Source organism: Arctopsyche grandis, chromosome 13, assembly GCF_051622035.1.
Source record: "Arctopsyche grandis isolate Sample6627 chromosome 13, ASM5162203v2, whole genome shotgun sequence".
NCBI lineage: Eukaryota > Metazoa > Arthropoda > Insecta > Trichoptera > Hydropsychidae > Arctopsyche > Arctopsyche grandis.
In genome coordinates, this window is record NC_135367.1 from 12,665,407 (window position 1) to 12,680,267 (window position 14,861).

Consider the following 14,861-nt stretch of genomic DNA (forward strand, 5'->3'; position numbering starts at 1 on the left):
AATTCTTTCTGATGAATTAGACATAAAGAAAAACAAATTTGTATAAAGAATTGGTTTTATTATTTAATAATAATAATAAAAAAGTAATACAAAATTGCTAATGTATTAATGATTATTTATAAAATATTCTTATTGTATAACATCGACTTTCATATTAAATAGCACAACGTACCAGACTACTGATAATAATTTGAGCCTACATTTTTTTTATTGTTTTTGTTTGTTTTAAACTTCATAAGATTTAATATTTATATACATATTAGTTATAGCTTTCGTTGCAAGCGCTATTACATATTACTAATTAAAAATAATAAACAAGTGAAAAAATTAAATAAAACAAAAATTTTCTTAATAAATTTATTATAGTGTTTTATTATAGAATAAAAAACATTTAAAACACGTTGATTTTTCACAAAATCATATTAATTATAAAATAAAAAAAAGTAAATACAATAAGTAAAATGCCTTAAATACATACGGGTCGGTCCAAAAACAAAAACAATATTAGAAAAAGTGACGCAAAGGAAAAGCTTGCATAGTTTTTAAGACACGAGAAATTTGATAAAGAGGTTAGTTGATTTTATATAAACGTATAAAGCCGATTGAAATAAGAGCATGCTGTACATTATATTGGATACTTTGCGACGCCAAAAAAATAAAGATCATCTATTCAGAACCGCCCGTACAATGTATACATACATATATTTAGCGGCGTTAGTTGAAATTTCAAATTTACAAAAAAAAAAGTTAAGTAAACATGACGTTCAAATATTCGAAATCTCGGCACGAGAAAGGTTTTCACTTTTGAGCAACGATGTATGTAGTTCATTATTATTATGCAAATATTCCGCTCGCAATATTTTTTTTATTTATTTATATTTTAAATCTATATGTATTTATAAAATCAGTCTGAATTTGGAATTTACATAAGATTATCTAATAGCCTGTTTGTTCAATCAAACATGTTAGTTTAGAAACAAAAAATATATAAAATAAAAAAAGAAAAGATCGAGAAAGTTTCTTTCTCCCGGTTCTATACATATTTCTACATTGTATATAATATATATATATAATAATAATAAAATATAAAAAAAGAACATAAGTAATAAATAGCTGAACAAATTGATTTCATCAAAAAGTTAATTACGCATTGTGTCAGAAGAATTACAATTTATTTTTAATGGGACACTTCGAAGCAAAGGTACTGCGTTGAATATATTGAAGTCACTTGATATAAAACCGCGAATTAATAAAAAAAAAGTTGAATCGTGTGTATCAAGGAATGGGTCAAATAAGCTCAATCGGCAATGACTTGGGTATCGTTGGACTCGTCCAGAGACTCGTCTCCGGAGCCCGCGCTGCCCGGTTGAATAGAACCTCTCTTGCCGGTGGTAAGTCTGGTAGTTGACAACGTCATCCCGCCTCCAGTTCTCCTGAAAATAAGTACAAATCAGTATGAGTACATATTTAAATCAAAAAAATATATATCTGTATGTGTGTATTTGCATGACAAAGTGTCCACTAAAATAAGAGTTAATCTTAATCTTAAAATCTAATATATTTTGTCTTTGGATTGAATACGAAATCATACCTTAATTTGTTCTTTAAGTTAGTGCACTCTCTAGTGATTGTTTCGTGTGACTCGGTCATGTCTTCCAATTCTCTCTGAACTTTTCGTTTATTTGCCTTTTCTGCTTGTACCTCCTCTTCAGCTTCGTACAATTGCCGCTTCAGAGCCTTAACGCGACCATTCATCTGTAGGAAATGAGTATTTCATAAATACCACAGTAGTTGTCTAGTCTATATAAATAGTATAGTTAAAATAGAAAAACTATATACCTTTTCCAGTTGCTCTTTATATTGATCGGCATGTCTTCGTTCGTCTTCCAACTGAAGAATGAGTTCTTTAAGTTTCTTGTCCATTTTTCTATTTGTTTTTTGTTGTGCCAATCTTTCGCGACTCTCGGTCTCGAGTTGTTCTTCCAAATTGCTTATTTTCGATTCCATAGCAGCTCGTTCAGCCTAAATACAAACATTTCATTAATCACATCTATCGAAATCACTACTTCAAAGATTATATAACCCATAAAATAATATTCACCTTAGTCTTTGTTCTTTGTGCAGTTTCTAATTCTTGCAGCTTGGTCTTAAGCTCTTTATTTAACCGTTCCAAAACCAATTTACTACTATCTAATTTTTGTACCGTAGCCCGTTCTGTACTCAATTCCACGGTAAGCTGGTCAATTTGATTCTAAAACATCAACAATACATTGACAATACAATTAAAACCAACTAAGAATTAAATTACTGATATATATACACACTTGCGATTTCCTCGTTCTATCGACAAGTATTTCGTTATTGCTTTGTTCTTCCTCAAGATCTTCTTCTAATGCGGCAATTCTGGCTTCTAAACGTTTCTTCTCATCGGCCATTACAGATCCCTAAACATAGTAAAAGGATAAATTTGTAATTCAATTAGAACCTATGTAAATATGTACTTTCATTCTAACGATATCGAATCCTACATTTACCTTACTGCTAGAGTTCATCATCTCTTCAGCTAACTCATCACGTTCAGTTTCTGCAGCTCTACGAGCCCTTTCACTACTTGCCAACTCTTCGGCCAATTGCAAGCTTTCAGCTTCCAAACTCTTAACCTGCACAAATAACATGAAGTTTTACATAAAGACACATTACATTAAGTTTTAGAATTAAAGTAAACTACCAACTTTTCTTTCAGCATCTTTTGCTGCTTGTGTCAATTCTTCCCGTCCTTGACGAGCTTCCTCAGCATCACGTATGGCATCTTTCAATTGAGCTTGCGATTTTTTCAGTTGTTTAAGAGTATCTTCCTTCACCTAAAATACAATAAAAACAGAAATACTCATTAAGATGTATTATTAAGCTCAGAAATAACCACCATGAACTATAAAAACATGTTGCGCTTCTACAAATCAGAAATAATCAATTTTTACTTCTAACACTTAGTCACTATGCAGATGTAAGTGTTGTAAAAGTGGAATAAAAATAAACCAGCTAAATATGAATTAAAAATGTTTATGCAATATAACACTACCTTATTGTGCATTTCAATAGTAGCTTCGGAGTCCTTAAGATCAGACTCCAACTTCTTACGAGCGGCAACAGCGGCAGCTCTCTGCTTGCGTTCTTCTTCAAGCTCCGTCTCAAGATCGCGCAAAGCCTTAACTAGACCGCGACGCTTCTCTTCAGACTGTTCTTCTTTAGCCTGAAAGTAATCCATACACATGAGCATCCATTGCAACGCAGAAGTTTATCAACAATTACAAAAAAAAAAAAAAATGCATACTTGAAGATCCCGTTCGAATTGTGCACGCAGAGCTTGCATATTGACATCCAATCGCAACTTAGCATCTTCCATGAGCTGCAGCTCGTCTTCAAGTTCTTCGTTTTGGGCACGAATTTCAGTCAACTGTGATTCCAATGACCGCTTGGCTCTTTCCAATTCGTGAACATTCTTATCGGCAGTTCCTTGGTTGTTGGCAACTTCGTCTAATTCTACTTGGAGTTGACGTTTACTCCTTTCTAACTCTTCAACCTTTAAAGTAATACATATGACGTGGTGATAATACTTCATAATAAATTTATAGCATTTTAAATGTGAGTTATGACATTACCTTTTCTTTAGATTCGTCTAATTCCCTTGAAAGGCTTAATACTTTAGTTTCTTTCTCTCTGGCTTCGCGTTCTGCAGCATCACGTTCGGCAGCGTTTCTTTCAGCGACAGCTCGTTCTTCGGCTACAACCTGTTGATATAATGAAATACATTGATGTGAAATTCAACGCAAAAAGTATCTACAATAACTACAAAGAAATCGTAACGAACCTTATCAAAGCTCTTTTGTTTCTTTTCAAGTTCGATAACTTTAGCACGTTGAGTTTCCAATTCAATATTTGTATCTTCAAGCTCAGCTTGAATCTTTTTCTTGCCTGAAATATTACAAATATGTTAATATTAACTACATACATATACCAAAAGAGGCTGGAGTCTGAATTATCATGTTTATAATAATCTGACAGCTTTAGGAACAGACCTGTCTTGAATGTCTTTGTCAGTCTACCACAAGGATAATAATGTATATCAAGAGCGAAAAGGGTAATATTCTATTTTAATTTAACACTTACTCTTATCTAATTTATCATTTGTCTGTTGCAACTCTTCAATTTGCCTCATAAGAGCTTCGATATCCTTCGCTAATCGCTTTCGTTGCTCTTCAGAAGCGGTAGCTGCTTCTGACTCTTCTTCGGCTTTCTTCTTTGCTTCTACTAACTGAGTGTTAGCAGCCAAAATCTGCTTCTCAAGATTGCGTTTTCCTTCTTCCTCTTCCTCCAACTGATCGTGAAGAGCCTCCTTGTCGCTTTCCAATTGCTTCAATTTCATTTGAAGAGCCAATTTCTGTTTAGTCTCCTCATCTAACAGAGTCTAAAATAAAATAAACAAATTACATATAGTAAAGCAACAAATAAAAACCATAGACGAGCAAATCAAATTCGATCCATACCTGTGTCTCTGTAAGTTGAACATCAGCGGTACCGGCCTGTTTGAGGGCAGCTGAAGCTTTCAATTCAGCTTCTTCCAATTGCTGTAATGCTTGCTCGCTTTCGGTCTGCAGTTTGATAACCTTTTCTTGTAATTCAACCCTGCAATAAAATAAATGTTAGAGAACGTTCAACGGAAAAGAATGAGCTCAATAAGCAGTACCAATACTTACTTAACTCTATCAACTTCCTGAAGGCGAGCAGTGACTTCTTGCAGTTGTTGTTCTGCCTGCTTCCTTCTACGTTCACCATCAGCACGAGCAGCTGCTACAGAACGCAACTCTTGAGCCATATCAGCATTCTCAGCTTCCAATGTCTGTTTTGACTTTTCCAATCCTAAAATCGAACAATTCCATTTAAAACTGTATAGTGAAAATCATATTGCATATAATAAATGCAACAAAACTCTACCAGATTTAACTTTATTCAATTGTTCAAGACGTTCAAGTGTGGCTTGTAATTCTTGAGAATGCTTATGCCTCATATCGGCAACAGAAGCTTCATGTGATGCAGATTCATCTTCAAGATTCTTCTTCAATGTGGCTACTTCTTGCTCTCGTTTCGATCTTAACTCTTGTTGTGCTAAAATAGTTTATAAATTAGTAATTATAGATATTGTTTCAATAGTAATCGATAGAGAAGTATGAAAAGTACCAGCGGTAGTATCCAAAGAATCGAGCAATTCACTCTTGAGCGCTTCCAACTCTTCATTTAAGTCTCTCTTTTGCTTTTCGGCTTTGCCACGAGCTGCTTTTTCAGCCTCCAAATCCTCTTGAAGGTCAGCAAATTGGGACTCTAACTCACGGAGATTCTTTTGAGCTACAGCACGACCTGCTGATTCTTCATCCATGCGAGACATAGATTGAGCTAATTCCTCTTCGCGTTTGCCAATCAATAGTTGCATTTCTTCCACTTGAGCTTTTCTTTCGTTCATCTGTTCTTTTAAATCTTGAACTTCTGCTTCGATCTTTCTCTTCACTCTATCAGCTTCCTGCCTTTGTGTATGATCTTTCGCTAACCTCTCTTCTAATTCAGCGATTACAGATTCATGTTTTGTTTTGAGTTTTGTAAGATGTTTCGCTTTCTCTTCTTCTTCTGCCAATGTTTGAGAAAGATCAGCACTTCTTTCTTCTAAAAGCTGTAAAAAATAATCGAATAAGTAAATATTTATATACGTATCATTTAAATATCAACCTAAAACACGATTCCAAAAACATACTTTCTTTTCTTTAAGAAGCTTCTGATTGGAATCTTCACAAACGGCAACATCTTCTTCGAATTTTTTAATACGAGAATCGCATTGAACTTTTTCCAATTGCAATTTCTGTCGGGCACCTTCTTCTTCTTCTAATTGATCTTCCAAATCCTGAAATTAAATCATATATTAACACTGCAAATACATACACCAAACACAAAACCAATTTTAATGATACTAACTTGAATATTTAATTGTAATTTTTTCTTTTCTTGAGTTACAACATTAGCTCGCTCTTCTTCTTCTTCAATGCGAGCCTCCAAATCGTGTATGTGTTCTTCTAATTCCTGCTTTCTAGCTGCAGTACGAACACGAGCCTCTTCAGCTTCAGCACATAATTCAATCTCGGCCTAAAATAGCAATCATTTGGTATTTTTATCGTTTGAATAATAAGAATAACAAGTAGGTATGAACATGAACTTACCTGTAATTGCTCGGAGAGTTGAATTTTTTCATCATTTGCCTGTTGATATTTAACTTCATACTCTTGACACCTTCTAAGTTGAGAATCTAATTTATCTCTGGTTTGTCTTAATTCGTCTTCTTTCTGTGTCAATTTTTCTTCCTGCTTGGTGACTTCTAATAGAGGTTTGACCTAATAAAATAAAAACGATAAATTTAATATCATCTAGAAGTATTGAAATAATACATGTATGTACATACATACATACATACATATGTTAATACTGTAATGAAATTTGTCGCTCGATAATTCAGTTTATATGACGGTATGATCTTGCCATATAAACAAACCAATCAAGTACAAAGTTCCACTACATTTGTTAAGAATATAAGTTACCTTAATGTAAAGTCTCCACCATTGCCAATTTCTCAACTTGAGATAAGCAGCACAATTCCTCTGGATAATCCTAATGGCGTTCAATTGCTGCAAACGCTTCTGGTAATTTCTACGAGCTAAAAATCCTCGGCAGAATGCTTGGAAGTTAACTATCAAATCTGTAATCTTATAATCCCTCTCCTCTTCAAGATGGGCCAACACACCGGCTCTGAAGAAAATCTTCGACTGTCCAACCCGGTACAAATTCTGATCGAGATCCAAAGCTTGAATCATCTGCTCGCAAGCCTTCTTACCGTCCATGAAACCTTTAGCGATAACGTTAGGCGTCAACAACTCATATCTCTGCCTGAACTCCTGGAACGGAATCCTATTAGGGAAACCTTGGCGACAAATCCTAATACCCTCCAACACACCATTACACCTCAACTGATCCAAAACTAGAGCAGCTTCGATCTTTCCAGCTCGCTTCTCGTGATTCGGAATGATACAACGCACGAAGTTCGGATTTGTATTACGCAACGTAGCCATCAACTTAGTGAGTTGTTCCTTATACAATTGAGACACCGTTCTGAACATACCCTTACGAGTCCTAGATCCAAATTGGGTGTCAGTGAGAGCTTGTTGAGCCATTCCGACGATCTCGGCGTCCTTCCAAATATGGCACACAAACGGATCCTGAGACGTTTGCAGCAACGATACTACATTCTCATTAAGAGGATCCATGTTTTTCATCAACCATTTCTCGGCGGAATAGTCTACTTTGCCGGCGTAGTGAATGATGGCAAAATCGGCGACTCCTCTAAAGTCCGTCTTCATGAATTTTGGATGAACGGAATGAGCTCCAACGAGCTTTTCAACAAATGACTTATCTGTCGCTTTGGGGAACCAACACTCTTCATCCAATAGAGCCATTATACCCATAGGTTTATCAATTAAGTCAATAGTCGGCTGAAGATCAAGACCGAAGTCGATGAACTTCCATTCAATACCTTCACGTTGGTACTCTTCTTGCTCAAGAATAAACATAGTGTGATTGAAGAGCTGTTGAAGCTTTTCATTAGTATAATTGATACACAGCTGTTCGAATGAATTCAGCTCGAAGATTTCAAAACCTGCCATATCTAGGATTCCAATGAAGGACGCACCTTGGCGTTTCGTGCGGTCCAAACTACGATTGATTCTGTTCACTAACCATCTGAACATACGCTCATAGCAAGCCTTGGCGATAGCTTCTACAGAGAATTCTACCTGCTCCTTGGTTTGCGCTTTCGTTACAAAATCTCGTCCAACTTTGATACGAGGCTTGAGGAATGCTTTAGTCATATCAGTAACTGACAAGCCTGTAAAAAATTATAAATATGAATAAAAAATAATATCCGGATGGCAAGAAAAATTTTAAATATAGATTTAGACAAACCCAAGAGGTGTGCAACTTTTTGAGCGACAGTATTATCCGGCAATGTAGCCTGATCAGAACTCCTTTCTTGTTTGAATTGCATGTTTCCAAAAAGCATAACAGCTGACACGATGCGGAATATAGAACTGAAGTCTTCTTGGGTCATGCCCATGATATTCATCGATTTGATAGTCGCTTGGTATTCTTGAGCGTCATCGATTCCAGGTACCGGAATCGAACCGTACGACAGGAAGTTGTATGATTTGGCATCATCGAGAATGAATTCGCTTCTATGCTGTGCCGTAGCTCCAGATAACAATTGGTAAAATATGTGGAAAGTGCGCTCATCTTTCGCTTGACGGATTGCCCTTGATTTTTCCAAAAGGTATGTTTCAATGTTGGCGCCGGCAATGTAGCCTGATGCGTCGAAGTTGATTCTTATGAATTTTCCCTAGATAAAAATGCGAAATTTTATTATAATTGTACAATTAAAATGCTAAGATGCTGTTTATGGATATGATTTATACTCACGAAACGGGATGAGTTGTCGTTCTTCACTGTTTTGGCGTTACCGAACGCTTCTAATATTGGATTGGCTTGTAGTAGTTGCTGCTCCAACTCGCCCTATATCAAAAAGAACAATTGTTAGTTATAAAAATATGATTTTTTCATAAATAACGACAATTTCAAATTGAAACTTTTAACTGTACTGAAATTTTAGAAAAAAATTGAACATCAAATTTCTACGAAAGAAATGTTGATATATTTTTTTTCTTATATAAACTGACTTCAGTAACTTCAAATGAATTTTAAATTATTCGTATAGTGCCAGTATCATTTAACAACGATATTTGAGAAGTATTTCTATAAAGTTTTGGCAGTTCTAAGAGAATAGAAAAAGAATGGTAGTTAATGAAAGGTTAATGTGTCATAAATGACACTGACACAAACATTTTTGTAGATATAATGGTCCATTTGAACACCATTTTCATAAGTTTCAATTTGAAATGATCGCTGGACACAGACACAACATACAAAACAATGACTCGTTAGGAAAAGCTTATTCTGTTAAACGTCTAGCAATATGATTTGAACACATGTACTTAGTAGAAGTGAATGTGAATATTTTGACATTATTTAGGTCTAACCTTTTCAAATGTACACACAAATGTTACACGTCGAAATGATACTTTACCTCAAAAGTAAGCGCCACAGGAGACGTATTCTAACAGGATCATTTTAAAGCAGCATGTAGAAGGAATATAATTTTTAATGCAAAATACTTTTTACTCTAAAGTAATATAATAATTTAAATAGCGTTGTGTCGGTTGTACGAACCGGTCAGATATGAAAATCTACAAAACTAACAACAACTGGTGTAATGGAAAATCTACGTCAAAGTCCTCAACAGTATAATATACAAATCTACATGGTTCAAAACTTGGATCAACTCGGTTCTAATAAAAAAAATACCATTACCAAAATCAGTCGCAAATTTATATAAAAACCTACTTGTCGATTTTTCTGTACACATCCAGTATAAGTAATGCATGTAAAATTTATATTACAGTGTAAAAATCAAAGCGAATATTCCTCAGACAGACTCTTCGACGGTGGGATATTATCGTATTGCTATACAAACTTACCTGTTTCGGACAATATTCAAAGTATATACAAGGTTTTAATAGATACAACGACTTTCGTACAATACTTACTATAATCAGCTGAGGGCTAGGTGCCTGGATTGGTTGTGGTCACAAAACAGTGGGTCGAGACCAAAAATGAACAGCAAAGACATCCATGAAGAAGACAGAGTGTAGGAGCAGTCCAAATAATTCAGCAGATACAGAGAAAGAGTCGATAGAGCAGTATCACATTAGATATTATGTTTAAAATATGGCATAAAAGAGAGTATAATACAGTTTATTCTTTTTTTTTTTTTAATTGAGGACATGTACGACTTTTATCGGCATGCTGGATACGACGGTGCCGTCAGGGATGCATTCGATAGAAGGATAAGTGGGAGGAAATTAAATAATATGGACCGAATTCAAAATATAAAAACATTAAAATCCCTTACCCGTGGAAAAAAGAAGTCTCGGTACGTATGAGCCTTCATATGAGAATGCAATTCAAATTAAAACAAAATATAAATTAGAATCGTTAAATGATACGCATACATTATTTATGTGCAAGGGAAATACTATAATACTATACAACTCGGGTATATAAGAGTGAGCTGATAATTAAATGTTGAATATATGTATGTATAAAAAAAATTACTTATTTATGTAGAAGGAACCTCCACCGTTTTGATACTAGTACATTTACAAAAAATTATTTGACTCGTTCTTATATTTTATTTAGGAAGACTCTAGAGGTACTTCTATCAATATGTAATGCCACTTTTATATAACAGATAACACTGAGCAACAAAAAATGGTTTTTTACTAATTGTAGCGGAGATTTATCAATCTGTACTAAATTTGTTCTACTGAATTCGAATATGACAATGATTTTTGCTGGTTTCCTCTCGTTTATGAGATATGTTTTTACAGATTTTTGGCTTTTGCAGTCTTTTACTCAAAATTTAGTATTGCTGTGCCAAAATTGGAATCAATAGTCAGATATTTTATCTATTGATTGTGATCATCTATTACTTTGACATACGTATAATAAATTATCTAGCGATTTTTAAAAGTCAAAAATACATTTTTTTTCTTGAATATCATGCATTTATTGGGCCACTTTTATACTTTACTACCTTTAAAAAGATTTGTTTTCAATATAAATATTTTTTTATTTGTAATTTAAAATCATTTATCGCTCAAAATAGTACGTTTAGATAAAAAAAAAAAATTTGTTGCTCAGTGTAATCAAAGGAGTATAGTACAGTATATAAAAGTTTTAATGGTAATCTAATATTGGCCATATTCCCGTTCAATACGAACCATTTTTACAATTCATACTGATTTAAATAAATACACACTGCTTATGTAACGTAAATAAGTTTACATAATAAAAGTATTCATACAAAAAAGATTGGGAAACTACAACATACATAGAATGGCACTTAGCGCTAATAACATATTCGGCATACAAAATCACTATCAAGATAATTGATATTTACAACCAATTTGTATAGAGCAAATAAGAATAGAACAAGATTAATGATGTGGCAAGTGTCTTGAGTGCGTGTTGTAACCGCGTTTCCAATTTTGAGATAGAAATGCGCCCGCAGATCACGAATAAGTCGACTCAAGACACATTACCATTCAAGTCCAAGTAGGGGCAAATAGGTGACTTCTATAAATGGCGCGAACTACTACTCTAAAGAAACAATTTCGGCCATCTGTTCGATGCGGCCGTAGCTCACAGTGATTAATTTCAACAGCGATAACGTCTTCCCCAAACATTTGCACAGACTAAAGATGGCGAAGTGAAAATAAAATTAAAAAAAAATAGGATGATAAATGGGGAAACATACGGGAAGTCGACTTGGCACACTTGTTAAAAACGAAAAACATGCAAAAACGTCACACGCACGCACAAACTGTACTAAATTTGTACAATGCACAAGTTAAATCATCAACATCATCGCAATAACGAAGCAAATTCGATTTATACAATTTAATTACAATTCCAATAAATAAGAATCGTTGTTGATGATAATTCGATGTGTATATTCATACATTATACAGGTATGTTTACTTTTAGCTTGTGCTAATAATAAATAAATTTTAATACTGACACAAAAACACACATGATAAGCAACTAAATGGACACACACGGTGATATGAGTGCAATTGTTAAAAATATATTATAAATAAGTCATAAACCAAGAAGTATCTAAAGATTTACTATAACTATTTATATATAAAATTTGATTCGAATGATTAAGATTTATATAAAATATTGTTATCAGTCTGCATCAAAAATTAAACTGACCGCACATCAAAAATATACCAATGTACTGATAATTTATAATAAAAACTGACATTATACCAAGTATAATTAATGTTACTTTATTTAAACGATATATTATAATTTTAATAAAAATGTCTTTTAAATTTGCTAAAACACTTGTCGGTTAGATATGCAAAAATAGTTCAAATTGCTACATTGTCAAAAATTCACCTAAAAATACTGCCGACAGTGTAAGAAATTAAATTTGGCAATTACACAATGTGTTTTTTCCATTGTTTGTTTTGCAAATCTAGCTTAAAAAGATTGCACTATCAAATCAAATCGTCAAATGTTACGGTTTTATTTACAATTTTGCAATAGGCCGATAATGCAAACTAAAACCATTTACCGAACGCCTATTTATATGCATATCTCAAATTCGATAATATTCTTACCGCTCCTGATCCTTTAGGTTTCGACGCAGCTACGTACGCTAAATACTGTATAACTTTCTTGGTATTCTCAGTTTTACCGGCACCTGACTCACCAGTGCAGAGGATGGACTGATCTTCGCGATCTGAAACGAGAATTATATACAAAGATAAATATGTGTACATATCAACAAAGAAAATCCCTGTGCGGCGTTTGCACTGAGAAATAAGTACAAATGCACCGAAAGGAATGCGAATGAGTTTGTTTTCAGTGAAAGATATACAAAAAATAAAAATAAATATTTGTACACATTAAGAGAAGAGTGTGTGTGTTGTTTCAAAGAAATTCCCCATGTTCTCTATAAATAAATAGTCCAGGGAAAATTTATAACACGTACACGTCAACACTTATAATTCAACTGTACATGTGCATAATGTAATTCATAAATGTTTGTTTCTCAATATATTATACGTTCATTGAATTATTTCAAATTTAAATAATGAAAAACATAACACTATTGAAAACAAATGAATACGAAGTTTGAATTTTATAATATGTATGCAAATTAAAAGACCAAAAAAGAAAGGTTTTAATTAAATATATTTAGCATTTAACTTGAATTCAACATCTCAATCATATGACAACCGATATGATCACCAATCTGACAGTTCTAGATTAAATTTAATATTGTATTGAACTAAATTTTCTTGGAAAAAACAAAACTTTTTTTTATTTCTTTGAAACAATTATAAATGAAAATAATGATAATTATTTATCAATTATGTACTGAAATCTGAATGCACTGAATAAAATTGGAAAATTTTGAGAAGTTAATCTAGGTTTTATTTATAGTATTCAAAGCATCAATCAATCAATTGAGAATATCAAATAATTTTTTTCAGAGTTTGAACTCTAGACCTTAAAACATTCAATTGACGAATCTATTGCTAAGAGAAAGAATCTCAGACCATTGCTCTTTACGGCAGTGTTCGTCAAGTGAGCTGTTTTTGGGTGTAGTTTATATTTTGGATGTGAACCTTTTTCTTCGACTAATAAAGGACGAATATTAGTCAAGGAATTGATATTGTTCTCGCATCTTTTGAAAGGAAATAACTGCAATGAATACTTATGGTATTTTAGTACCTGCTCTGCCCGTTCATTGAGACTATTTTTGTATGAAATTACTGTCAACTAAATACATTTTCCTCTAGGCGATACGTTATTTGGCTGCCAGCAGGATGTTCATTTAATTAAAAAATAATACTCTCAAAGGAGCAGAATGGTTAAAAACAGGAAATAATAATGTTTATTATCGACGAACAGACCAATATCGTTAAATATAAGAGCAAGCCTAAATACAAAAGTAGGTATAAACCTGCCCAACAGTGAAAAAGTAAACGACAGATCTTATGTAAAATATTTACCATGAAAATATTGACATTGTTATTGATTTATTTCATTACAATACTTAGTACTTGTTTATTTATTGTCAACTGCATCTATAGAAAAAAATAGGCCAATATCTAATCCTGGAAAAATGAACTACGCCTAAATAAAGCTCGCGTGGTTACCAGTGTTTACTGTATCTTAATTTAAAACATAGACTTTCAACTTCCTCTAAGTTTATCTATAGTTATCATTTTAAATTATTGTATCACATCCTATTGATAACAAAAAAATGATAAACAATGATAATCCGGGCTTAGTATTACAAGAGATACATAGATTCAATTCGCAGTCATGTCTACAGTTTGTGAAAACAAATAATTTCAACGTTGCCAATAAGAATGTCTGAATACTGAAAATGTTTAGACATTCGGTCTTACAAACATCCGGCAGAGGAGGCGTTTGTTGCGTGACACGTCTGTTTTTAATCGATATTAATTTACATTACCCGAGCTAGATAATTTTCAGGATGAATTTACCTTGCAACATAGATCTGTAGGCTGTGTCTGTGATTGCGAACACGTGTGGCGGAACTTCATGCCTCTTTATGCCCTTATACCTTTCCATAATTTTCTCCGTGTATATGGGTAATCTTTTGTAAGGGTTTACCACCACGCAGAAAAGGCCTGAATACGTCTGAAAACATAAATTAAACACACATAAGAAACGAATCACAGTATAAAGTACAATATTTTACATAATAATTGTAATAGTTACCATAATTAGGTTTCATTTTAGTATTAATTCGATTGCATACCATGGTTTCATCGATCAGACGGTACATTTTAAATTTGAACGTTCCTGTAATTTTAATATGTTATGGCTAGAACTTGAACAGCATATAAAATTGTTCACATATTTGCTATACACAGTTTGTTGTGGGTTTTTCTACAGTACATATTCGAAGGAAACAAATCTAATCAACGTTTGCCCTTGACCCAACAAACATTCCAACAAAAGAACAGTCTCTTAATGATTTCTAACAAGATTTATGTTTCAAAAACGTTAACAGACTGTACATTTCAGATAAGCTTAAAAAACTTTCC

The 14,861-nt window shown here is 33.3% G+C and overlaps 1 protein-coding gene across 1 annotated transcript in view; it reads right to left on the reverse strand.

Moving 5' to 3' along the window:
* Positions 1–856: 856 nt before the first annotated feature.
* Positions 857–14,861, reverse strand: part of zip (myosin heavy chain 10) — a 58,731-nt gene continuing 44,726 nt past the window's right edge. Inside the window, exons 3-27 of the mRNA XM_077444348.1 lie at positions 14,295–14,451; positions 12,393–12,514; positions 9,747–9,770; positions 8,563–8,655; positions 8,053–8,482; positions 6,636–7,975; positions 6,261–6,431; positions 6,019–6,186; positions 5,801–5,947; positions 5,236–5,719; positions 4,993–5,163; positions 4,755–4,917; positions 4,545–4,683; positions 4,168–4,465; positions 3,869–3,972; positions 3,660–3,788; positions 3,332–3,580; positions 3,080–3,250; positions 2,733–2,861; positions 2,535–2,660; positions 2,325–2,444; positions 2,102–2,251; positions 1,840–2,022; positions 1,592–1,755; positions 857–1,433 (exon numbers count right to left, since the gene is read on the reverse strand). Coding sequence (XP_077300474.1) covers positions 1,298–1,433; positions 1,592–1,755; positions 1,840–2,022; positions 2,102–2,251; positions 2,325–2,444; positions 2,535–2,660; positions 2,733–2,861; positions 3,080–3,250; positions 3,332–3,580; positions 3,660–3,788; positions 3,869–3,972; positions 4,168–4,465; positions 4,545–4,683; positions 4,755–4,917; positions 4,993–5,163; positions 5,236–5,719; positions 5,801–5,947; positions 6,019–6,186; positions 6,261–6,431; positions 6,636–7,975; positions 8,053–8,482; positions 8,563–8,655; positions 9,747–9,770; positions 12,393–12,514; positions 14,295–14,451 — 5,568 coding nt within the window. The 3' untranslated portion in view covers positions 857–1,297. The remainder of the gene's footprint in view (positions 1,434–1,591; positions 1,756–1,839; positions 2,023–2,101; positions 2,252–2,324; positions 2,445–2,534; positions 2,661–2,732; positions 2,862–3,079; positions 3,251–3,331; positions 3,581–3,659; positions 3,789–3,868; positions 3,973–4,167; positions 4,466–4,544; positions 4,684–4,754; positions 4,918–4,992; positions 5,164–5,235; positions 5,720–5,800; positions 5,948–6,018; positions 6,187–6,260; positions 6,432–6,635; positions 7,976–8,052; positions 8,483–8,562; positions 8,656–9,746; positions 9,771–12,392; positions 12,515–14,294; positions 14,452–14,861) is intronic.